Below are 26,011 nucleotides of genomic sequence, written 5' to 3'. Positions count from 1 at the left end.
ATGGGTTGCAAGAGAGCCCGCCTCTGGCAATGTGGTTGATAGACCAAGTTCTTCAGCTTCACATCTTGGAACTCACGCCAGGACTAGTGTGCTTTCCTTATCCCTCATTGACTTTGTGGCACGGTTGGCATGAAGAACATTTGCCAATTTCCTTATAGCAGTAGACTGTCACCGTAGCACCTCTTCACTCTCAGTCATTGCTTGTGAAAGTCAAGGCTCCTGCAGGCGAGCTGGCTGATCTTACCTGTCCTGGGCTCTGCCCTGATGCCTGGTGATTCCAGGGAGCTGTGTATGATGTGGGCTCCTCCTCACCCTCCCCTCGGTAAGGTTGAGTCTCGGAATGCAAACATTCAGGCGAACCTGTTAGCCACCTGGCAGAGTCACTGGCCAGATTGGCAGTGCCGCCAGCCAGTTGGAAAGCCATGCAGCCAACACCTGGTAGGCAGTGCTAAAGAGGAAAATATGTATTCCAGAAACATATGGGAAGAGGAGAATCTGCTACATCTCCACACACAAATCACCCCCACACAAATGCACACATCACTTCTCTCTTCATCTCCTGAGGTGCTTAGCTTTTTTCTAAGAGACACGGTAATGCTGTAAGTGCAGCCCATATGGACATCTGAAAAATTCTTTGGCATGACATAGGGACACAGTGTCTGCTATGGAAAAAAATATTTTCATATTTCAAGTGTTTATCTCTTCAGCATTTGAGTGCTTTAGAAGATTAATATCTGGAGCTCAGTGGAGCCTCAGGCAACAGGAGAGAACACTTACACCAGCCCCAGACTTAATAACCCTCCCCATCTCATTCACTGTAATAATGTTTAATTAATATAAGTCTCCTGCAAGTAGGATAAAAATTACTTATTTTTATAACTCAGACTCAATTTTTCATTTCATTTCCTCTCCCCTGAGTCTTCCTACAATTAGTTGGCCATAGCTTCTTAGAAGATCCTGTTGTAGCCCAGGAGAGACTGGTGCTGCCTCAGACAGCTCAGTACACAGTCCTGGTTTTTACCCTTCTTCTGCTCTTCCTTCTTTTTCTCAGTTATGGATTGCACAGTTTCATTGCTAGGGCTGGGGAATGTCATCCTACTGAGTTCAGTGGTCTGTTTTTGTGCCAGTGTAAAGAGCTCTCCCTTAGGGTGCTGGGCAGAGTCAGGCACTGAAGCACTGATGGGGTGCAGGCAGGCACTCCAGCACTGCCCCACAAGCCATGGTCTGCTGTGTGGGCAGGGGAAGAGGAGGAGATGGTGGCTCCAGGGGACTGAAGTGACTTACCCATAGCAGTGGGGGAAGCCAGCAGCAAACACCAGCACATGCTGAGGGATCAGCATTGGCACTGCCATGGATCTGCCTCCCAGCTGGCTCAGGCAAGGGTGTGGGCCATCCTGGCATCTGTGGGCATCCACTGACTTGCCCCCACAGCACAGGGATGCAGAGGAGTCAGAATACAAAGGCGTCACTGCCACGCCTCACTTTGGTCCTGCTCTTAGAAATTAGGAAGACAGGACACAAAAGGAAGCAACTATTTGCTTTTTTCCTCCCCACACAGCTTTTATAGGCAACTGGAGAAACATAAAAAAGAGGCAATGCCAGCTCCTTGGTGGGGACAGAATCAAAGCATTGTTTGGTTCACACTCCCCCATTCTTCCCCTGCCCTTCCCTGGTGCTCCCTCCAGCACTTTGTTTCTACTTAGAAAATTCATGCTCAGACTCCAGGGAGCAAGGAATGAAAAGCTGTTGTTCAGGGTGGTCTTTGCTCATGAATTCCCCACCGTGGGGTGAGCAGTTGGGTGAAGGAGAGCAGCTGTGCTTGGTTAGAGGCAGGGCAAAAGCTAAGGGGAACTCAAGGCTGCTGGAGCCCAACTGAGTCTGATTTAAAGGTGCTAGCCCAGGCTAGAGGCCATGGTTGCTCCACGGTAGCAAGGAAGTGTGCTGTGCCTCTAAGGGCTATGTGGAATGTGTTTCTACTTCTTTTGAAAATGGAAAAACAAAAATTAATATTGAAAAGGAAAAAATAATAATGAAAGGAAGAGCCCTGGCTCAGTCTGCATAAGAGAGAGGGAGAAAGAAATGACCATGGTGAAATATCCTCTGTGAGGCACTTGATTAGAAAAGTCTGCTGAGAGACAGGCCTGAATTCCTCAGATATCTCCCAATTTCATTTTATGTGCTGCATGCAATTCCTCCTTGTCTTTGGCACTGAGAACTTCTCAAGACTGACAAGACACCCACTGCTCTCATTCCACTATTTTTATTTCCAAGATACTCTTTCAGGCAGCTCTGCATTTCTTTTTTTAGCCCTGTGTTCCTTGGGCTCTTCACACCATGGATTAACTCCACGTCCTCTCCTACAGGCTCCCATTACATGTCTGGGGACCTCATTGGTGAAAGTGGGCCCAAACTGCCCAGCTCAGCAGAAGCCCAGCATGGTTCCAACGGCTACCTGCCCTTTGCAAGCCTGGAAAATACCACTGGCTCCCTTTTCCATGCCCCACAAAAGATTGCCAGGATTTTTCCCTCTATGGACTTTCAGATGCTTCCCATCTGTAGAAAGATTCCCCTTAGCTGCACCTAGCAAGCTTCAAGGAGCAACAAGTTCAGGTTTCAATGAGATTTCATCTTCCCTCCTGCTGCATGCAATAGCAGCATGCCATTGGTGCCAAGATAAAGGTCTTAAGACTGAAAATAAATCTAGGTTGATAACTTGGGCACCTCAACTTTTCACCATCTGAGTTTCGCTAGGTTCTTGATCCTGAAGGTTCTAAAGATCCTGGGTTGTATCCTTAGCTGGTCAGTGTGATTGTATTGCTGTCAGTGATTCTACACTAATAAGCCAGTACTGAAGAGCTGGAATCTCCATGTTTTGCCCATTTCCCCCCCTTCCCTTTTCTTGCAGTGCCTAAGTAAATATCCTGTGGTTCTAGAAGAGCACTGTGGGATCTGCAGCTTTACCATGCATTGCTTCTCCTTCGGGTGAACACAGTGTCAGGGTCAGAGCCCTGGCAGCATCGTGAACCCTGTGTTGTTCGGATGTTGGCAGCAGTACATGCACACAGAAAAGGAAGCACTTTTAACCTTGCAGCTCTCCTGACCACACAGCTCTTGGGCTGGGCTGCAAAAACCCACTGAGAGCTTCTCTTGTGGGCCACAGCCTTGCTGGCTTTGAGGGTCAGGAATGCTGCTCATTTGGGTTGCGGGCACTGCAGGCAAAGGTTTATTTGTTTCAAAGTGTTTTCAGCAGAGGAGTGTTTATAGTGCTCTGAAGTTTCATAAGAGCTTATTTTTTAAGAGAAACAAATGTTAAGCTGTTTTTAAGCTGATGGTGACCCCTTACCATTCCTGTGTTTTTCCCATGGGATCTTTAAAGGGAAAGTTTTATATTTTTCCTGCAATCCATGAGAACTGCTGCCTGAAGGCCTTGATTCTACTGTGTCCAAACCAGCAGAAAGGTTTTCATGGTGTTAACAGAGCAGGGTTGGACTGAAGTGGGTCTGCCCTTACTCTCATGAGAGTCTCAGGGCTTGTACCTTGGAGACACACTTTGACCTCAAGGGTCAATCCTGTGTCCTTTGAAGTAGGAAGGAGTTTTACATGTGGGGTGGTATGAAAGTCAAGCACTTCTGTGCAATGAGTGAGCAGCTGCACACTGTGGGAAGGAGACCATATATCCATCTCTGTCTCTTTTTGCTCCCCTCATGTGTGGTGCAGATTGCCTCTCAGCAAAGCTGTACGTGTCTCTCCTGACTCTCATTTGCACAGTGAGGACAGCAAATGCTAAAAAGTCCTTCGTGCCTTGACTGCCCACAGCATGGCAGAGCTGGGACACCCCAGCACCCTGATTTGCTGAGTGTCAGCAGGGCTGTGTGAGTTCCCTGGCTGCAGGATAGGGCCAAGCTCTGGCTGTCCATGTGCCCAGATTGTCTTTCACGAGAGAAAGAGGTATGGCCATGGTCTGTTCCAGCAAAGCCTCCACTTACTTGGGCTGGGCTTGAGACAGAGGAGAAGAAACCATTTCTCTGGAGCTCACTGCTTGCCTCAGTCACTTTTGGACCCAAACACCAGTGACATTCCCGCTTTAAAAAGCAGGTTGGAATGTTCTCTGCAAAGCAAGACACTGTCTCTCAAACCTTAGCGTGTGCACCACTCCATGGCTTCGCAGCAGTGAGTCACAGAGCAGGACAGGGGAAAGGGAGTGCGAGCAGCAGCGTGCAGCCTGTGCAGGCACAGACACTGGGCTGGTGGGGCTGTGCACACCTTTCACACACGGGCAGGCAGGGTGCCTGCCACGCTGCCAAAGGACAAGTTTTGGTGGCCGACAGCTCACTCAGCATAAATGTCAGGCTCTAATTGGTATTTTATTTGTCAGGGACACTGTGCCCTCCCTGCACTCCCTGGAGGAGGTAGTAGGACTCACAGTTGCTCGGTGCTGTTGAGGGCATGAGGCTTAACTGAGAGGATGTAATGGCAGGTCCATTAGAAAGGCTCTGGAGAGAGCTTGGTTCTGGGTAAGTGTGGGATTTTATGCCTTTTGACAGGCTGATTTAGAGACTGTAATGGCAAGGACTTGGCAGGCTAATTAACACACATAATCAAAATTGAGGGGATTTTCCAGTAGATGCAGTGATCTAGTTAATATAAATATTAGTTTTATGGAGGATTGACTTCCCATCCTAAATGAAAGTCTGTCATTGAGGAGAGGCCTGTCATGAAATTACAATGGCAGCCTTTTGAGGTGAATTTGCATGATTTGTCAAAAAAATTAAAAATATTATAACTATCCAATTTCAATCTGCATATTCATGCAGATGCCATTCCCTTGCTACAAGACCACTCTGCAGTCATGAGGGCATCTGAGCTGATCTGCTCCCCAGGAATGGCAAGAGCTGATGCAGCTTCCACCTCACATGCCCCAGAAGAACAGCAGGATCATGCCTCACTGGGATGTCCCCCTTGGCCATGACACAGTGTGGCTGGGGTGGCATTTGGGCTGTGTAGGCAGCAGAACAGTGCCCAGAGTAATGTGGTCACCTGTGGGACTTGACAGACCAGAGGTGGCTGCCACTGGGCTGCAGTGCTGCCAACTAAAGCACACCATGAATCAAGCTCGGCAATGAAGGAGAGTGCAGCGACCTTTGGAGGGATGGAAGTGAAGGCAATTCACGTGGTTCCTCCATAGGAGCAGCAGCTGTAACTCAACAATATCCAATGAGGGGGAAATGCAGAGGGAATCTGAAATCGCAATAATTGCTTGTGTACATGCTGCCCAACATGTTTTGCTGGAACACCTCCAGATGTGCTGCTGAGATCCATGAGGGAAGGTGCTTTTCTTGAGAGATGGGGTGAGATGTGCAGGACCCAAGCATAGGCAGGCTGACCTTGCAGAGGGGGTGGCTGCTGTGGCTTGTGCTTGCAGCCTGACCCAAACTGTGAGGCTTCATCCCCCACTGCCCCTAATGTCCTCTCAGATGGCTTCCTAGCAGGAGGGGACAGGTGTGCCAAGAGGAAACCGCGTTGCCCAGATGGTTGGTTTGCAGAGCCCAGCTGGTGATTTATCCAGGACTCACTGCCATGCACACACGAGGGGCTCTGCCACCGTCTGGCTGGGGTGGTTCCATGTTCACATTACCGGCTCCCTTACATCCAGGTGATCCCATATATCTTCCATGAGATTTATGCCATACCATCAGTTGCAAAACAGAGGTAAAATGCCTGAGTGGGTTTGTCCTGCCTTTTTTGAGCCAGTGCTTTGAACTACCAGTGCCAGGTCTGTGGGGGATGTAGCTGTCGTGTTAGCTGGAATAGAGACTGCGAAGTAAAGTTCTGGGAAAGAGATTAAAATGCATTTCTGATCCTGGAAGAATTGATCAGCTCATCGTTGCAAAGCTCCCTTCAAGTGTTTTAACAGGGGAAATCAGCCTTTCAGATGCTGTCTGTGCCAAAGGCTTCCATTTACTGTATCAGAGTGACTACTGGAACCACCGGGCTTCCACATGCTGTTCCAACAATTAGCTCCACAGTGCCCTTATTCAGTCAGTCTCAGCAAATTTGTAGGGCTTTTCCAAAGGTCCAACTAGCCATTAGAGTGATCCAGACATTTCACCTTCAAATGACAGAGAAATTCATGCCTGCCTGCACTTGGCTTTCCACTCCAGAAACTGGTACTGGTACTGGGAGCAAGAGCACATGGTGCCCAAACCCACTGCTACTTATAGGGGAGCAACTGGATTCACCTCCCAAACACTGAGCCTCCTTGCAGCCCTTAGGACTGACAGCAGGTCCTGGAGAACTCTGTCAGCTCCAGCAAGAATTGGGCAGGGAGCACAGGAGATGGAAGGTTCCCAAGGCTCTGAAAGATCCTGCGTTGCTGAAGGGAGCATTAGTTTTGGCTGCAGTTTAGGAGTTTCTTTGATTTCACAATCTGATAGGAATGGGAAGAAACAGAAGGTCAGTGTCAACCCTGGCAGGAGGGATGTGACTCAGAAGCACACAGACTGTTCTGCTGAAGTGGCAAGGCAGCCATGGTGGATACCACCAGCTCCCAGGGTATGGATAATGGGAGGTGTCCAGCTGCAATTAGAATAGTCCCCTCTGATCAGCTGTGGGCTTTGGCTGGGTCCAAGGATGGCTCAAAACCCTGCGCTCAATCAGGCTGCTTAGATACTGGCACCAAGGCTGATCCTGAACTTTGAGGATCTGGATTTGATCATTCTTGAGCCTGGTTAGTGCTTTTATTAAAGATTTGCCTGTGAGACCATTTCAGCTGTGAGATAAGTGTGTGACTCCAGTCTGATTTGCTCCCTTGTTTGCTGTTGCTGTTCTTTTCTTGTTGCTACTTTTTTATTTGAAGAGGCTTGTAGTGAATTACAAAAAGAGGATTTTAATTCAGGAGACCTTGATGACTTATTATGCCTTATCACTCCTTAGGCATGGAGCACAGTTTGTTCTTTTTTTAATTCCTCCACTTGTTTATCTCCCACATCTCCTCCTCCACTACTACCACTCCGAGGTAAATCACAAGAACACTCCTCCATTAGAAAACGGCATGGTACTTTTTCAAGTGATTCACTCAAGCAGGAGTGGGCAAACACACTTTCATCTTTTTTTTTCTGCTACTGTTTGTTGGCATAAAGTGCCAAGTGGCCCAGGGACATTTCATCGGTGTTGGAAAATATTGCTAAAAATGTTGCTCTTTCTTTATGTGGCCAGTCGGGAACAGATTTGTCCTTCACACAGCAAAATCAGTGGAAGTTCATAGGAATGAATATGCTTTTGAAGTACTTTGATCATACATGCTAGGAGTAGGATGATGGCAAATATTCCTGTTATCTTGTCCTAAATTTATTTTAGAAAGCTGTGTAGCTCACAGTGGTTGGTTTCTGCTCTGTGGCACTGACAATCTTGCAGCAGGGCCAGCGCCATTGATAGATCTCCCGAGGGCTGTGATGTCACCTGACTGCTGAGCAGCAGTGAGGTCAGCTGCTGTTTTCCAGTGGGACCTGTTGTTCATGGATTCCAAGTTCAGGTCTCTCTGGTTTAAGTTCTGGAGGTGTTTTGAGCGCACTTTGCAAACATTCTGAGTACAGACGCTGTTCTTGCCATTGCTATGGGCACTGAGGCCTCAGCAGGAGCAGGGCAGGCAGGGGCAAGCTGCTGCTCAGAGCTTGGCCCACCAGGTGCCACAGGCTAAGATGTGAGGGAAAGAAGTGACAAACCCTTCAGTGTAGTTCTGGGGCAGAGATAACCCTCCCGTGCCTGGGCTGGCACATGCTGGCATGAAGCACCAGTGGCACTTGCCCACTGTGCAGCAAGAGCAAGTGTGTGCATCCCTCTGTTGAGCAAAATGCAAAACCCAGCAATATCTGTAGTTGGCCTGTCTGGGTCACCTTGCACGGCAGCTCTGCAGCTGGAGCAACCCAAGGAACTCTGTCCTGACATTGGTCACCATGGGGGGCAGGTAAGGATCACTTCAGCTACACGCCTGTCTTTCAGTCCGTGCTAAGGGACTTCAGAAATCTAAGCTGCAAATGAGAAACTCCTTGAGGAAGCTTTTCATCAGAGAGGGCTGGAAACCACTGATTCCAGATAAAGTCAGGTGTGCCTGGGGATTTGTATCCATGGGCTTTTGCTGCTATTGGTATTCAGATCAAATATCTCCTGTTCCAGCCTCAGCCTTGAACTTCTCCTGGGATATCAAATGTATCAAATCTCTCCTCCCTGAGGACTGACAAAAAGTGTGGCACAATTTAAATGTAATATTAGAGCAAGTGAATACTCTGTTGTATGTATTTCAGCTACCTTCAAGTTTGCAACCATCCAGTTGTCACCTATGCATGATTCACTCATTGGGTCCATGTCCTTCCTCTGTGCTGTGCTTTAGAGACTGTTTTGCTGCATTACAGAAAAACTGAGAGCCAGAGTTTCATTTTGTTATGTATAGCCTCAAAACGAGTTTTCAGCACTGGCATTTAGAAAAATCCACCTCAGGCTTGTTCACTGAGGAAGCTCCCAGTAGAATAAACACACATACCCCCTGCCAATGCAATTATCGTGGTATCACTTCCTCTGACAATAACTTGCTCCAGCTTTTTAACTTCTTCTAATTATGTCAGTCTTTTTCTTAACCACTTTCTGCTGTTGGTCTCCTACCAAGGGAGAGGGTGGTAGCTGGTGAGGGAAGTGTGCAACTTGATGCCCTGCCTGGCTGCACAGGGGGCAGCAGTGGCACAGCTGGATGAGCACACAAAGGGTGCCAGTGTGAGACCCCACTTTTGCAGACATGGACCTGCACTGCCATGCAGCACTGCCAAAGCCACTTGCCAGGAGGTGAGACACTTGTTGCCAGCGACTGCAGAAAAATAATAGAATGGTGTTTTCCTCTCTGAACAGATGTCAAGAATTACCTGCAACTGCAAAGCAGTGGAAGGCGGGAAGGCCAGCGAGCCCGGCTCATCAGCCCCACCATCTACCTGCCCCAGAGTGCTGTCTGCATGGTTTTCCACTACCAGGCATGGGGCAGCAATGGGGTGATGCTGCGGGTCTGGCGGGAAGCCAGCCAGGAGCACAAGGCACTGTGGGTCATCACGGAGGACCAAGGGGAGGAGTGGAGGGAAGGCCGCATCATTTTGCCAAGCTACGACACAGAGTACCGGGTAAGATGCTTGCAGAAGGTGTGCTGGACCAGGCAGACTTCTCCAGCATCTTGATTTCAGTGTTTCAGAGCCTGGGCCCATTCATCATTAGGGAATGTGGCTGTTTTCATTGTGTTTCTCAAGTTACCATAGTAACTAAGCTACACTGTTTGTTATTCTGAGAGTGCCTGTCTTTTGCACAGACTTGGGCCTTTGTTCAGCCTGTTGCCTTTCATATTCCTTAGATCTCCCATTTTGCAAATATTCTCCCATTCTCCCTTTTTCTTTTTTTCTCCTTTTTTTTTTTCATTTTGTTTTGTGCATTTTTTCCCCTACAACTGAAGGTCGTCAGATAGTCTGACCAGATGTGCAGCTCCAGGGAGCAAACCCAGCAGCCAGGAGAAGTGGGAAGCTGGGAAAGGAGCACAGCCAGCTTTTAAGGGTAGGCAGCAAACAGCCATCCTCCAGCCTCAGCTGCAAGTGTTAACATAGGAGAAGGAAGAGGGAATGCGGGCTCGTTCGTGAATCCTCTTCTCTGATACCTTAGCCTAGGTCAGAGGGCTGGGTGTAATGCTGTGGGATCAAGGCCCTGTCCCACCATCAGGAGATCAGTGGAAGAGAAGGGATGAGCTGAAGGGAGGAAGAGAACTGTGCTGTCTTGCCACAGCCACCTGAGCCCCTCTGGCACAGCTGTACCAGGACCCCGTCAAGAGGCTGCTGCTTCCAGGAGTGTGTTTGGCATGGTGAGCCCTTCTGGGCAGCGTGCCGTTTGCCAGGGAGACAGAGCTACTGTTGTCACTTGTTAATGAGCGTCAGCACAGCATCCAGCACCCTCCAGTGCAGAAGGAAACATGCACTTGCAGGCTTGAGGCAGCACTTTCATGGTGCTGGTGGGGACCCTTGCTCCAGCCAGCTCCCAGCCCTGACCATGACCCTGCTGTCAGGCCACTGACCCCTCCAAACTGCTGCCTCCCACACAGGTTGAGGGCCTGAGCTTGGGACCCACAGCCCAGATATTCCATTGCCTGTGCAGTCAGATGCCCAGCCCTTCAGAGAGGTTTCTCTGCAGGCAGGCATGGATCCCAGGCACCCTAGAAGAAAGGGGGCACCTAATACGGGGAGAGGGGGGTTGTGAAGTACATAGCCCTAGGAAATTATTTGGACCCTTAGAATCCTAGTATAACTAGGGTTGGAAAAGATCACCAGGATCATCAAGTCCCATCATTAACCCAGCATCATCATGTGCAGCACTAAACCATATTCACAAGCACCACGTCCACATGCCTTTTGAACACTTCCAGGGATGGTGATTCCACCACTTCCCTTGGCAGCTTATTCCAATGCCTTGAGAGTAGGCAGGGGGATATAAAGCAAAAGCTTTGCACTGGAGCTCCCTGACTAGTTTGCTCATACTGGTTTGGCTTTTTAATAAAATACCAGAAAACACAATATGCCTACAGATAAGAATGATGGGTACTGGCTGACTACTTTGCTAAACGTGAATATACCAGCATTAGCTGAACAATGGCGTCATTATGTAAATATTGCAAGTGTCTCCACTCACCAGTTCTTAGAGCTAACGACTCTACTTAGTTTTGTAAATATATTTTGCTTGTGATTAAGTAGGAATAAGCTGACCCTTCTCCTGACATTTCAATACTTCTTATGTAATGTTGATGGGAACAGCACTTTACAGTTAATGTAGCTGTGCATTTTGTGTCCTTCCCTTCCTTTTTCTCATCATAGCTCAATTAATACCATGGGCCAAAGCTGCTGCTGCAGTAACTCAGAGTTATGCCACTTGCACCATTTGTGCAGGGGCTAGGGCGCATTCACTGAGTCTTTATTCCTTATGAGAGGCATTTAATTGAACAAATTGCAAGCCAAGTGCTGCCAGGGCAGGCAAAAATCTTTCTGTTTAACCTGTCCCAGCAGCTTTCCCTGGGAAAGGGGTGGCAGAGGCAGGGCAAGGAAGCAGGACTAGTCTCAGGTGAGCCACAGGTCTGCAGGGAAAGCCAGGAGCAACTTCCTACCCTTTCCCTTGGGAGCAGAACCACTCTCTGCTTCCTAGCTTAGCACTGACATTTCTGTTCCAATTTCCCACAGATTGTGTTTGAGGGATTTATCCGCAATGGCCACTCAGGAGAGCTGGCCCTGGATGACATCCGGCTAGGCACCGACATCCCGCTGGAGAACTGCATGGGTACGTGCTGCATCCCGCCGTGGGGCAGGGAGGGAGGGGCAGCTCAGGCTGGAGAGCCTTGGCTTGCAAGCTGTCAGTGGGACACCTCTCCCCCAGCTGAGTTACCAGGAGTTTCTGGATCTCAGCTGGGACTTTCCTTGCCCATGAAAGAAATGACGGCAACTCAGCTTCTGGGGCACGGGGGCTCTGCCTGTGCTGGCGTGAAGGGAAGGAAGCACATGTCTCTGCCACACAAAGCTGAAAGAGCAGCTGAGGGTTACTGAGGACTATTCTATGCGATAAGGACATACACCAAATTTAAAAGGAAAGTGCTGGACAAAAGAAGCCAGCTGTCAGTCAGTATTACACACTTAGAGGGGCCGACGAGTTCAAAAGGAGTCTTCTCTAAAAAAAAAAAAAACCAGCAAAAAGGTTTTACAGCAATGTTAACAGAGTAACAAAAGAAATTTTTGCCCTAGAATTCACCATTTCCCAAACCAGGCCAAAATCCAGGTACAGACAGAGAGGATTTGGGGGAAAAAAATGGAGCAAAAAAAGTGTTTCAGCAGTTTGCTGGTGGAGCCATTGCCCTGCACTTTTCCTCTAGCTGGCGTATCCATGCAGTCACACTGATGGCTCTGATTGCCATCTAGCTCAGGTGTGGATTTAGAGGTATCCCAGTTGAGCACAGGACCAGCAGTATTCAATTAGTGGGATCTGTGCTGAGAGCTGCCCAGAGCAGCGAGGTCCTGCTCTTCTGCATGACCTGGGAGAGGCACGTTTCACTAGGAAGTGTCTGACCCTCCTAAAGCCAATGGAAAAAGCAGAGAAGAGCCTCTCCCTTTTGGGTTTTGAAAGGCCCCATTCAGTGAATCTGCTCTTCTCTTGCCCATCAAGGGAGGATCCCAGTGCTTCCTAGCCCAAGCAGGACAAACACTCTCTTCCAAGGGGTGTTTCTCAGGGGAGGAAGCACTGGGTAAACTGTGCTTGGGAAGAGTTGGTTACATTGCTTGCCCCCGCTATGCAGGCATGTGAGGGTGAAGATGGTGCAGGAACAAGCACTGATAATAAAACAGAGAACTAGGACTGCCCCAGAGATGCTCTTAAGCCCCATCAGTCCCCGTTTCTTTGATGCTTTGAACTCTGCCGGTCTCCTGTCTGCCAAAGGAGCTAATACTTCAGATGTCAAATTCACGGTATTTAAGGCTTAACAGTGGTGTTTTAATCTCTTGCCTTCTATGGCATTAAAGAGAAGCAAGAACGATGATTAACACTAATAGTATTTCCTATCTAACTCCTTTGGAGCTCAGCATTCACCTAGCTCCAGTGTTACTGTATCTTGGGCCTCATGAACTTAAAGCTTAATATTTCGAAAACAAAAGCATTAATAAATTACAAAGTTTCAAGCATTTCCAGCCCATAAAATAACACCAAACTTCTACACAAAATTATTTTACCCAGTCTAGGAAGTTGAATGTGTATCTTAAAACCCATAAGGAATGTTTGTTTCAGATCATTTCCAGCAAAGCGCTCCCACTGCAAACTTTAACATAACTTAGGGGTCATTTCCAATTTCACCGAAGTAATAATGAAATGGTAGAGATACCATGCTGCTCTCTCTCTTTCAGAGCCATGAGAATAGCTGACTACAGCACAGGCTACTGTTTTTTCAAACATAATCCTTGGAAGTAATCTGATTCCTTTTTAGCATGAAAGAATGCTAATAAGTCACAATAATTTTTTCCTTTGACAAATGTGTCATTCGCATTTTGAACCCGAGTGATGATTTCATAGCACTCAGTAGAGCCAGAGTCTGCTTCTGTGACTCACAGGCATAATGCAGAAGTAATCTAAAAATAATCAGAAGTCTATTACTTCTGCAAGAAAGTAATCAGTAGTAAGTACCGATTATTGCTTTTCAGATCCAGTAATTTGTAATAGATTACTTCTTCAAAGTGTCTTGAAAGAAGGAAAAATATCACTTGCCTTTGTTTCTTGTCACTGTGAGATGGAGAGGAGCAGGGCATCACTGCCCAGAATTAACACAGTTCCCGTGTGAGTAACAGTGCCAGAGTTGAGCCAGAAACCAAAACCACTTTTGGAGATTTAGGGGGTTTCAGGGTTTCATCACTGGGCCAGGTAAGGCTTTGTCATTGGATGACTCAGGCCAGCCAGGCTGAATCCAGATGACCCTCAACCTCAGACATATTTTTCCCTGAAGTGTGTTTGAGTCGAAGCTTTTTGCGGGTGCTTGGTCCCCAGCTGGGGCCGGGTTTCTCCCGGTCCTGGCTGAGGCTGGCTGGCTCCCTGTGCTGCTTCCAGCGAGTGCCTCCTGTGGGGCACAGCCACACGCCTGCTTCGCTTGGCCACGGCACATCAACGGGGACATGAACTGGGAGCTTGCTGTGTAATACTCCCCTCTCTAATACAAGCTTTTGTTTTTCCTCTGCAGAACCCATCACAGCTTTCCCAGGTGAGAACTCCTACTTTCCAGGTAAAACTGCACTTCTCTCAGTGGTTTTGTTCTGCTGGCATGGGCTTTTACATCGAAGGAAAGCAATGTGTGTGCCTGTACAAACAGCAAATGTTCTGAGCACTGAAATGGCAAGTGTGTACTAAACCTCCCCCACCACAGCAGCAGGAGATGGCATCCTCTGACTTCTGCTAGGTGACAGGGAACAGGCAAGCAGGCAAGTCCCCTGTCTTGGGACTGAATAGCGTTAGGAAACCTGCCATCATGAGAAGCACTTGGCTCCTGAAGAGCAGCTAAGCCCAAAATGGGAAGGCTGAGGAGTAAAGAGTAGTTTTCAACTGACTTAAATGGAAAAAAGAGTAGCCAATTCAAAGTGAAATCTGGTGGCAGTAATTCACATTATCGTGAGGGAAGGTGGTTCTCTAGTTCATGTATGCTCTGGCAGTGGTGGTGTTCAGCTGCTGGCAAAGGAGCATGGGGCCAGCCTGCTTGGAAGGGGAAGGGAGCTGGGAGGTAGAAGTGAGAGAGCAAACTGCCATGAGGAGCTCTGAAAATGACAGTCAATAAAAGGAAAACAAGGTGAAAATGGTGCATTTAACAGCTTAATACTAGCCTGGAGAATTGAAACCAACATTTCTCTGATCAAACCTGCAGGGTAGAAGGAAAGGTGAGGAACTCCAAAAAACTGTCTCTCTCTCTTCAGTGGGAATGCTGTTTGTCTTGCTCTGGGGTGGGAAAAACTATCTACTTTTGCAGACATCAGTTTAGTCTGAGGGGTTTACCTGTTTTTTGATTTTGGATTTTTTTTCCTGCCTGCCTCTTCAGGAATGTGTCTGGGGGTTGTGTTGTGATGAAGAGCAAACTTGGAGCTCCCCTTAATTTTGAAAGTTGTTTTGTCAATTCAATCAACATGCCCTTTGCTTTCACTGGGACATGATGTCTGTACTCTTTCACATCCCCTCCTGTGCTGGTGAACTGTAAGATATGGCTGGACTCTACCCTAGAAGCAGCTGCATTTCCATGTGGGCAAAGCTGTCTCTCCTGAGTGCGTGCACTGGGAGCTGTGGCAGTAAAGGCAAAGTAGATGCCAAGACTGAAGTCACAAGCACAGCTCTGTCCCTAGGGATTCAGGCTGTGGAGTGTTACCAACGTGAGGGACAAGTGCAGGGTCTAACACCGTGTTTTACAGTCATACCCATAATGTAACAACTAGGAATTTAGTTTTCTTGTTTATAAACTGCTTATTTATCTGATGTTCAGGCTTGTGGTGTTACTGCAAAGCTGCTGCAATATTCTCAGCTGACAGTTAAAGCCTCACAACCCTTCATGACTTCCATCTTTGCTCTACATTCTCCTAGGCCTGGTCTGGTATCTATTTTGCAAGCACTGTCCTTGTCCTTTGGGACTTGTAACAGTTTGAACCTCTCTCTGGGTCCTCACGTTCCATTCTAAGGTCTGTCCTAAAGTCCTGCTAATTCGTATTGCTTGTCTTCCCCTTCACCCCCTGCCCCACTGCCCGAGTGCCTCCACTTCCCCATCGTATTCCCCAGGGCACACTGGCTGGGGAGCAACAGTGAAGTCCCTGAGCACCACAGGCAGATGCCATTACCAGCACACCTCCCCTTCACACTGGAACTTGCCAGCTTGTTCCAGTGGCTCCTGCCCATTCCTGACTCCCTCAAGGACATCCTAGCATTGGTCATAACAGGGGAGCAATTGCAGCAAAAGGTTGAAAAGGTTTCCCTGGATGACAGGGAGGAATAGATGGCACAGAAGGATGGAGTGACCTGGGAAACAGCAAAGTGCAGAGGGAAAAGATGAAGAAGCGAAGATGGACACTGGAGGCAATTACATGATAATAATTAAAATGAGGAAGAGACAGAGATGCCCAACAGAAGGACAGAGTAAAGTGAGGGGAAGAAGTCCCTGGCTGGAGGAAAAAATGGAACTGGAGAGAAAAAACTGTGCAGGAATTACTGAGACATTCTACAGCCCCCACTCCTGCAATTACATGATGAGCTGAAAAAGTCAGATGCCATTAAAAATAATAGCAAATCCTTTTTTCTCCTGACTTGGGAGCAAAGCTGAAAATAAGCACGTTACAGGCTCCAGGATCACAAGGCAAATAATAAGAGAATTGTGTAGGTGGAATATGTTTCACCTAGTGGGTCGGGATCTTACAGGACCAGTAAAGTGTGCTTAAACTGTACTGCATTTGAGTATTCCACCCTTAAAGAAAGGGTATAACAAGTGTCTGGAAGCAAGGAATTAGATAAATACCAGGCTGAAAATAAGAGATATATTCCAAAGAATGTGGAGAAAAATCATGGGGAGAATTTGCCTTTGGGACTGGTGGATTCTCTCCCTGTGGGTATCCTGAAATCAAGATAGAGATACCTCCCTGAAGAAATAACAAGTAGCAGTTATGGGGCTGAGACTGAAACTGGTTTTGTGGCATTCAGATTAGATGAGTGTAATACTTGCTTTCATCTGTGTCATCTATGAAAAGTCCAGCTGTGTTGCTTGTCCACAGCAGTTAATGTCAGTAATTTCGGAAAGGAATATGAGCTGTGACATGGCAGTGGCAGAGCAAGGCAGGCAGGCCTCTAGGCAGCTTTCTGGAAAGGATTTTCTCCTTTTCTTTTCCCAGATCACTATTGCTTTTCCTTCTTTGGGTTTTGATTCTCACTGCAAAACTCCAAAACTAGTCCCTATAGAGTGTTCCCTATTGAAAAGAGAATGGGGCAGTACCTGGCCAGGTTGGAGGTATGAGCACCAGCAGCACAACCACATAAAATATCCACCCTGTAGGGATTAAATCAGGTTTCCACTGACTGGTGTTCCAAGCTGTGACATAAACACAGCAGCCACAAACTTGACAGCAACAGCAGGAGGCAGTTCTTTATTAAGACGAGAGCACTAGTGAATAAATGAGGAAGGGCAAGTGTGTGTGTGGTGGAAGGCAAAGGGGAGTGGAAAAATTATTAAGAAGATGGATTTTTTTTTCCATCTCCCTGAGCAGTGAACTTTTCCACCAATATAACAGAAAACTTCCAGAGAGAAGCAGAGCCAGTAAAAACAGAGCAGATAACATCAGCTCTGTGTGCTGAGTGGATGGGCAGCTATATTTAGTGGCTGGCAGTGTAAGGAAGAACAATCATTAATGTTGGGAATTGGCTTCGTTAGGGCTTAGAGACAACTGACTGTGATTCCTTAATGACTTCAGTTGCTAAATCAACTCTCCAGACTTTTGCTATCTCCTCGGCAGGGCCAGGCGGTGCGGAAACGGGGGTTGAGGAAGGGCTCTGCACCACCCCTCATGCTTGCAGCCCTGGCTAGGACATCTGGAGTGGGTCAGGGCCAAGCAGGGGCTGTCCTGAAGCTGCAGCCAGCTTGAGTTCCCCCAGAGATCCTTCCCACAAGCAGGATCATCTGCAGTACATCATACTGCTTCCCTCCATCCCCAGGCAGGCAGAGGGCAAAGATGCATGGGGAAGGAGCAAGGGTTGCAGGCTGGGCACTATGGCATGTGCTCCTCTCTGGCCAGACCCACCCTTTCTACCCTCAGCCTTCCACTGGGCAATGTACAGCCATCAGGAGGAAACCTTCCTCCTGCTTTCTTGAGACTCAGGAGCTGTTGTCACCCTGACACCTGCCCCTCTCCCCATCCCAGTTTCCACCATGGGACCTGGTGCACATCAGTGGTGTGAGAGGCTGTTTGTCTGTAAATCTCTCACTGGAACAAGGTGTTATGTAAGCAGAGACTGTCACCAAGTGTAAACACAAGTGGCCTCTACACAGTGAGCAGCCCCACAATCTCCCTGGGGGTCAGCCCTGCACCCCTGTGCTGTCAGGCACAGGAAAGGTGTTGCTGATCCATTGGGGATGGTGGTGGGTCACGTTCGGGTCTGGGCCAGCTCAGCCAGCTGGATCTGTGGAGGGAGACAGTGGGGGGTTATCAGTGAGGCTCAGGGCAGCACTGAACATGCTCAGCCTCACAGGGAGCTGGCGGCAGCCCCCATGGGATGTGCCACACTGCCACCCCCCATGCAGACGGGTGAGGGGCAGCAGCTGCTCGGGGAGGGACAGAAATGTGCTGCTTTCATTCCCCCACACCAGCATGGCCAGTGGAGGTAGGGAAGGGGGTCAGAGGGCTGCCTGCTTCTTACCTTTGCCATCCTCAAGACACAGCCCAGCCTGTATCCCCCTTCTGCAAGCACCGTTGGGGGCCAGGAGGGACAGGGCCACCCCACTCCTGACAGCGAGGGGCAGCTGGGGTGAGACAGGTTGAGAGTGGCATATCTGGCAGTTAGACTTCTCCTGAGGCATCCGAATTTCTTGCCTACAATGACAAATACGTGGGTGGTTCCCAGCCTCCTGCTCTGTAAAAGCAGGATTTGTCTTGCTTGTGTGGGGTTTTTTCTAGCTTTTGAGGTGTTTTTTTGTTGTAGCTATGCATCTGGGTGTAGTGTTCATTCTTGGTTTTAGTCCCTGTGCCCAGGTTTTGGGGAATGGGGAGGGGCAAAAAGCCTTGTGAGTGGCAGAGGAACCATCATTTTCCCTCATCTCCTGTGCCACTAGCAGCAAAGCCCTCGCTATCCCAAATTTCCAGCCAGTGACTCTGCTGTTAGGCAGTGTTTGGAGGGGAGAGGCTGTACTGCAATATGCCCTTGCTGCTGGCAAAGCTGAGCGCATCCTGCGCTGTTTTGTGTTTTCCCCTTGGCATCCTCCAAGTCTGCTCGGGAAACCAAGCTGGAGTTTGGTTAGCACAGAGCTCAACAATGTGCTGACACCAAACCCAGGAGCCCCCAAAGTTCTGCCCCCCACTAGTCAGCCAGAGGCAGGAGCAGAGGGTGAGCACAGTAGGGGTGTTGATGTGTCCAGCAGCAGAGCAAACCCTCCAGAGAGTTTCCCTGGGGACTCCAGCCCCCTTGAAGTAACCAGTAAATAAATGTGGTGCAAAAATACATCCCTCCCTAGTTATTTACAGCTCGCCCCCACGAGTGTTGCTGGGGAGGTGAGAGCAGCGTGTGCAGGAGCAGCAGCGCAGAGCGGCCCCGCCGTGGGCGTGCGCAGACCCCAGCGCTGCCGGAGGCGCGAGTGTGCCCAGGCTCTGTGGGCCCTGCCTGATCCACAGATGTGTGCAGGGCTGTCCCAGCATGACCTGGCCCAGCAGCCGTGCCCGGCAGCACGCCACAGCTGCAAGAGTAGGAAGGGCTGACCATCGCTGGGCTGAGTCTGGGCAATGCCTGCCCCTGAGTTCAAGGGAGGCAGGTGCTTTTCCAGCCCTCCCAAGGTGTATTGCTTTTTCAGCATGAATTCATAGTTCTGGCTTGCTTAAGCTGCAGAGAGCATGAGCTTCTTATCTGAATACTGGGTTGAATTTTGCAGCCCATGCCCTGTAAATAATTATAACCATCCCTTCTCGCTTTAAAAAATAGTAAGGAAATCCTTGTAGGTCTGTGAATGTGTAGGTCTGTGAATGGGGCACCTACTGAGACTAGCTAGACCTGTGTGCCGAGCACTTTCAGACAGAGAACTTCTTCTCTGTCTTTTCAGTAAAAATGACAAATGCTTCTGCCTGTAATGTCTTTCCCAGTCTCCTGTGGTAACTTCCTCAGCCATCTGAGATTATGCTTTTCTTCCAATTAGGAACATGATGTGTTTTGTCAGTGCTTGACAACATCTGCCATGTGGAGACAAAAGCAGGTGGCTGATCTGGAGATGGCCAAAATAAAGAAGGAAAAAAAACATTTGCTGATGCCAGAAATAATAGTAATAATAGTGCATATGGAATTTGTACTGTGATCCAGGCAGCCTGATTAATTAAAAGGGAAGAGAAAGGCCCTTGAATGTGCGGGCTCAGCAAATGCCAGGCTGTGCCCTCCCCTAGGAGCACGCCCTGTATCTGGAGGCGGCTGTGGGTCCTTGTTTTGCTCCGTGCTGTACTCTTGAAAGCATGTGTGTTTCTTTTTGTGCGTCTGCATGCCTCCCACCTAGCAACCCTGTTCTGTGTCTCCTCCCCAGGGGCAACCCTCCTGCCAGGGACCGAGCCCACAGTGGACACGGTGTCAGTGCAGCCCATCCCAGCCTACTGGTATTACGTTATTGCCGCCGGAGGTGCTGTTGTGGTGCTGGTCTCCGTCGCGCTGGCCCTTGTGCTCCACTACCACCGGTTCCGCTATGCGGCCAAGAAGAGTGATCACTCCATCACCTACAAAACCTCCCACTATGCCAACGGGGCCCCTGTGGCCGTGGAGCCCACCCTAACCATAAAACTAGAGCAAGACCCCAGCTTGCGCTGCTGAGAGCCGAACAGGAACGAGAAAGCAAACAAAACACAAAACAGACAGACAGACAGAAACTAAGACTTCAAATACGTTGCCTCAGTTTTGCACTTTTTTCCTTACCTAGCATACGTGTGAACTCTTAGATATCTCCATCCCTTCTCCATTCCCCAGCCCTCCCCGAATCTTTTACAAACTCTAAACTAATGCTGCATCTTGGATTGCCAGAAGAGACACACCGCCCCTTCACTTCAGAAGTGAACGCTCCCTTTCTATTACTTTTCAAGGATACTTGGGGTGTTGGGTGGGGTTTATTTTGTTTTGTTGTGTTTGTTTGGGGAGTATTTTTTTTTGTTGGTCGGCTTCTTTGGGTTTTTTTCTCGTCCCAGTAGGCAACCTGCAAGGGAACCTGATGGTGAGCCTGGAAGCTTGTGTGTGAGACCCGTGCGCATGTGTGCTAAATCTGCGTGTGTGAGTGTGCATGGGAGTGTGTGTGTCTGACTGACTGAATGTATATTTAGAAACAGCCCCTTTTTAATTTGCTTGTTATTGCTTCTACTTGCACAGGGAATGGTTTTATTTTTGTTTTTGTTGTTAATTTTCCCCCCTTCCCACCTCCTCTCCGGAAGGTCTGGGATGTGTTTATGGTTAATACCCTGATTTGTTTACTTGGGGAAGAGAGCAATGCTTTTTTGTTGCCTTATCTAGCTTTGGCTGGGTTTCTTGTTTGATAGTGTTAATGTCTTGGGTGCAAATTGAGAAGAGGCCAGGCTGGACAGTAGGAATGTCCACCTCAGATGGCTAGAAGAATCCAGAGAGGTCCATAGACATTCAAAAAGTAAGATCTCTCCATTTTATTCTTTCTGCAGCCAACATTAGATAACACAGCCATTGTTTGGAAGAGGGAGGGGAAGCCTTCCTCTTCCCCCACCTGCAAGTGAATCTATTTAAAGTTGCCTTATATCAGAGAAGCTCATAATGAATGTTTTGTTTGTATCTGTTAAAGCCAGCCTTAGGGTAACACGTAGACTTCAGCAGGTCTTAGTGGATGCTAAATACTGTAGTTTCTTGAGAATTGAAGGTTTATTTATTTAATAAGTATCCTCGCTCTGGGTGCTGATGGTTTTGCTTTTACACGGGGAACAGGGAGAGGGCTCCTCCTTGTCTTTCTGCTAGAAATGTTCAAGGGACAAGTATAGTTCCCCTTTCTGGGTTTGGTTTTTTTTCTTCTGCCCAATCCATAGCTGCTGAATCATAAAAATTGCCCATTGACTTTCTAGAATGTCAGTTTTGCGTTTGCTAATGTTCTGCTTCTTAGAGCGCCAGTAACATCTAGCAAGCCAAGCCCAGCCAGGGCACCTGGGGGCCCCAGCTATTGCTGCTGCTTTAACTGGGGAGGCGAGGAGGAGCCTCCACACGCCTCCGACTGTTGAATGGCCCAGCCTATTGTAGTGGAAATGCCTTATTTAAATTACTGAATGATGACATGCAAAAGTGGTTTGAATTGTTAACCCTAATCTGTTTGCAGGCAAAAAAAGTACCTCCAGTGAGCAAGGTTCTCCATCTTGTTTGTGTCCATCTGTGATGAGTGATCAGATTCCCTCCCCCCTTCTAAACTTGCTAGTGCCCACCCCTCCTTTGTCCATTAATATTGCATAAAATGAATCAAGATGAGCAGCTCTGTTAACTTCTCTGCAGTCTTGAGCTGCCTTTTGGTCTGGGAAAAAAGTAGAAATACAAACTGTGCTGAAGTGGTATTGGCCCCTCTTGCAGCACAGCCCTATCTCCAGGGGATGTCTGTCAATGGGGGTGTCACTCTATCCCCCTCCTTGCCTTAATTCATGCAGCCAGTTTCAGCTCCCCATGCTGTTTTCACAGCAGATTTCAGTGGGATCCTCTCAGCTGCAGCAGCGTCTAAAACAAGCAGGGAGTGCAGAAAAGCCCAGGGTGATGTGCCATGGTGAGCACATTAGGCGTGGTGGCTGCTTGGGGCACCACTGCACCCGAGCCTGGCTCCCACAAGGTTTTTGAGAGCAGCAGGGGCATGCCTGTCCCATAGGGCCAGAATGGACATGGGGAGCTCCTGCCACCCAGAAGGCAGTGCCATTGAAAGGTCCCTGGAGGGGGCTTCCAGGGCCAGGGTGCTTTCACCGTGAGCCTCCTCATCACACAGCACTGGTGTTGCAGTGCATCTGGTTTGAGATGTGGAATCCCATCCCCCTAAGTCAGCTGCAAATTAAAACAGATGTGAAATACTGGCATGCGCTCACTGCATTTTCAGGTCAGCCCAAGCCATGTCAGCAGATGATACTGTCACGTTTCCAAAGTCTGTTCAGTCTCCCTAGTTCAGACGATCTCACTTTGACCAGGTTCACCCCCATAGACTTAGCAAGTGTGCATTGGTGTGTCAGAGAGGAGAATGTGGCACCGTGTCTTTCAAACCAAAATCACCAAAGACAAAACAGAAGGTCACTTCGAGATTTTTACTCCCAGTTCTCCCCTGCTCCTTGAGCCCTGACATCCCCAGCGTTGCCCAGTTGCCTGTGTGTGAAAAATATCTTGTGGAAATTTGAAATTCTTTGAAGATGTATTGTGTGGAATGTAATAAAATGATGATATTTTTATACAAATATCTGGGGTTTTTCTTTCTTCTTCTTTCTTTGCTAATGTGAATGGTGTTGGTTGAAGCAAAGCAGAGTTTCAAAACTCTTTGGAGCATCAGGGCTATTCCTTTTAGCCAAGTGAAGCTCCAGTTTCTGCTGTGTGCAGACCCAGCTCCCAGCAGCACAGCTGCTGTGTGCATCCTGCCTCAGTGCACTCAGGATCGGGCCATTAATAGCAGCTTTTAGATCCATTGCATTTGTACCAGTCCTTAGTGGGAGTTTTGGGAGGCTGGACTGACTCTTGGGATTGTTTGGGGATTTCACTAGCGTTGCCTAAGTGCTAAATTGCTCAGTGTGATTATGCAGAATTTCTCCAGCTGGGGCCCCTGGAGACAGGACATCCGACTTTCCGGGGCCCCTGGGGCTGGCTCTGCTGCCAGCTCAGCTGAGCCACATGCTCTGCCCCTGAGCACAGCAAAAAATGGGTAAGCCATTACCAAAATTAATAATGAAAACAGCAAGGCTTTCCCCTTCTGTGCAATCCTTGTCTCTGTGTGTCAGACTGTGCAGGAGACCCACATGGTAGCGGCCCGGGTGCCACAGCACTGAGTGTTTGGAAGGGTGTATGTCCCCTGCTTTCCTTCCACCTGAGTCCTCCCAACTTGTTACAGGGACCTCTGCTGCAGCAGTTCTGCTTCCCATCTTCCCTAGAGCACCTTCACCCCTTCGGCAGAGTCAGCAGCATCACATTTCATGTGAAATATATTTTGCTGCCAGTTTGAGAGGTTTTTCCTTCCCTCCTTCATTTATTTTCCTTCTCTCATATTCTTTACCCTGGCATAAAGCTCAGCTTTGCAATGAAACTTCCTGACTTTACTTAGGAATTCAGGCCATCAACAAAAAAATAATTCAAATGTGATCCCTCACATTGGCTATTCAAACACAAGCAAAGCTGAGGACCCATGCTGCTTTTTTGGGAGAGGGTTTTTTCCTTTTCTCTAATTGTACAGCAAAGCAAATTACACTTGTAATTTGCATTTTGTACACTTCAGCGACTGTTCAAGCAAAATTCAAAACAAATATGCACATGTGAAAAACAGGGAGGGAGAGACTGACTGATGGCTTCCCAACAAGGAAGAAAAAAATTCTGTTAAGTAAACAGACGAAAAGGGAGGAATCGTTCAGGATTAATTATTCCGTACGTGTGCCACAGACAGATTGGCCGGAGAGTTGGGAGCTGCTCAGGCTGCAGCACATCCTAGGGCAGAAAGCAGCTAAAATTAGCAGGCTTTGTTTAAGGAAATAAATACAGCTTAGTGTGATTTTGTTGCAAACTCTTCTGTCAGTAACTTCAGGCATTTAAGTGTCTACTTAAAAAAAAAAAAAGAGGAAAACTTTTTTGGGGAGCAGTAGGGGCTCTATTTTTCAGGGAGCAGCGTTAGGGGTGGAAGCCTGATGTGTCTTGTGTGTCACGGGGAGGCTTTGGGAGTGGCTCCCTGGTGGTATGTGGTGTGATTTTATCTTTATCTCTACAGTTTGCATTGTGTTGTAGGAGCAGAAGGGGGTCCATGGGCACTCTCTGTAAGCACTGGGGCAAAGCCAGTGCCTAATGGGGATGTGAGAGCAGGAGTGCTGACCTGGCAAAGCAAAGGGCGCTGTGGGAGGGCTGTGCTGTGCCTTGGCAATGTCAGTGTGTCCGAGATGGCTGATCAGGCAGGAGCAAGCTGCAAAGCTCGCTCACTAGCCGAGGGACCGGCCGCACAGTTGGGTCAGCCTCCTGCCAGGGCAGGCACCTGCAGGATGACACTTGGCACAGGGACCCCAGAGCTGCTCGCTCCCCGGGCTGTGGCGGAGAGCTTGGCTTTTCTTGGCCTGGATGAAATGCCTCTGCTGCTGAGTGCAAGGGAACAAGATAGAAACCAGGCTGTGCATGGGGCTATGTTGGGATTTTTGCCCCTCTAGACACCCTGTGAAAACCTACTAACTTTACCAGGGCCAGCCCCCACTTACCCCGTGTCAGGGCAGCAGAGTGAGGCGTGCAGACAGCAGGCGAGGCCCCGAGGCGAGCTTGGACAGCTGCTTGGCTTTCCGCCACAGCTCCTCCATCAGTGGCTTTGGCGGCTCTTAGCAGAGACTGCAGGCGTGACTGCCAGTTTGAGGAATCGTGTCGTTAGCCACTGCACTGTAAAAACAAACAGCAACAACGGGGAGGGTGATAAACATACCAGGGTGCCACAGAGCTGCCAGCTTCTCCCCCAGCTCCAAGCCCTTGCGTGGCAGTGGCGGGGCACAGTGCCACCCTTGCACCAAGGAGCCGCTTGGTTTGGGGCAGGTGAGCTCAGCACGGAGCACAGAACCCGCGTGTCAGCTCCTTACCCAGGCTGTCCAGAGCTAAGAGAGAGGGAGAGGAAACACGCTGTGTAATGCCACAGTCATGCCGTACACACACACGCCACCACCACTGTTTCCCTGGCCTGGTGCTGGTGCTGAGGAGAGGTGCAAGAGTAGGGAACGCTGGAGAAGGGGTCAGGCTGCAATAGGGGATGTGTCTGCTGCAGGGGGGTTTGGCAGGGTACTCATTTTGAGCAGCTACCTTGGCCATCTGCCATGCATGCAGCAGGGCCTGGTGCCACGTGTTGGAGGGCAGCACTGGGGCTGCAAAGAGCTGCCTGCTCATGGCCACCTCCACACCAAGCACCCAGCCCAGCTCCATGTCTCCAAGTGCTTTTGGTGGGGAGTCTTCACCTGCCCAGCCATACTTTCCCACCTTATCTTCATATGGGAAGCAGGCGGAGTGCAAGAGGCTCATCTGTGCCCCCAGTTTGACGACGGTTCTGTGGTGGTCTATGGTGTGCACCATTTGCCACCAGGCAGCCCCAAGGCAATCTGAGAATAAGGTCCAGCAGTTCCTGCACTGCAGAGGGAGGCCGGGCCAGGGAGTGGCAGCTTCTTTGTTTTCTTTAATGCTCAACTGTAGCCAAAGCACTGTTTTAATTTGAAATTTGGCAGGGATTTATCCCTTCTATAAACTAAAGTAGTCCTGTGTTTCTGGAGGAGTGGGAAAGAGAAGTGAGGTGAATTTTCAGCTGGAAATAGAGCAATGGGGGATTCAGAGGGAGTGTTTCTGCCTGGAGCCTGTGCTGCTGCTTTGAGAAGTGCTTCTCCATTTGCTGAGGGTGGGAGGTGTTGCCCCCAGCCCCCGGGGCTCCCAGCCAGAGGAGCAGTGCTGCGCAGCCGCCAAGCAGAGCGGTGTCAAGGCAAGGCCATGGCGGCTGCTCTGCTGTGTCAAAACAAAATGATGTGTGTTGGAGTCACACTATTGCTGTGGA

At 48.9% G+C, this 26,011-nt stretch overlaps 1 protein-coding gene across 6 annotated transcripts in view; it reads left to right on the top strand.

Annotated features, from left to right (window-relative positions):
- The window catches only part of NRP2 (neuropilin 2), an 89,658-nt gene that overhangs the window by 54,917 nt on the left and 8,730 nt on the right, over nt 1-26,011 (top strand). For 4 of the 6 annotated variants that reach the window (XM_069022263.1, XM_069022262.1, XM_069022261.1 and 1 more), the window contains exons 13-15: nt 8,896-9,158; nt 11,244-11,340; nt 13,772-13,792. In XM_069022263.1, coding sequence (XP_068878364.1) covers nt 8,896-9,158; nt 11,244-11,340; nt 13,772-13,792 — 381 coding nt within the window. Of the gene's footprint in view, nt 1-8,895; nt 9,159-11,243; nt 11,341-13,771; nt 13,814-19,819; nt 22,710-26,011 lie in introns of those variants that run through there. The other 2 variants (XM_069022265.1, XM_069022264.1) reach the window with 2 other exon arrangements.

Source organism: Aphelocoma coerulescens, chromosome 7 (assembly GCF_041296385.1).
Source record: "Aphelocoma coerulescens isolate FSJ_1873_10779 chromosome 7, UR_Acoe_1.0, whole genome shotgun sequence".
Lineage (NCBI taxonomy): Eukaryota > Metazoa > Chordata > Aves > Passeriformes > Corvidae > Aphelocoma > Aphelocoma coerulescens.
Note: the sequence above shows the minus strand (reverse complement) of the source record. Positions and strands in the feature narration are given on the sequence as shown.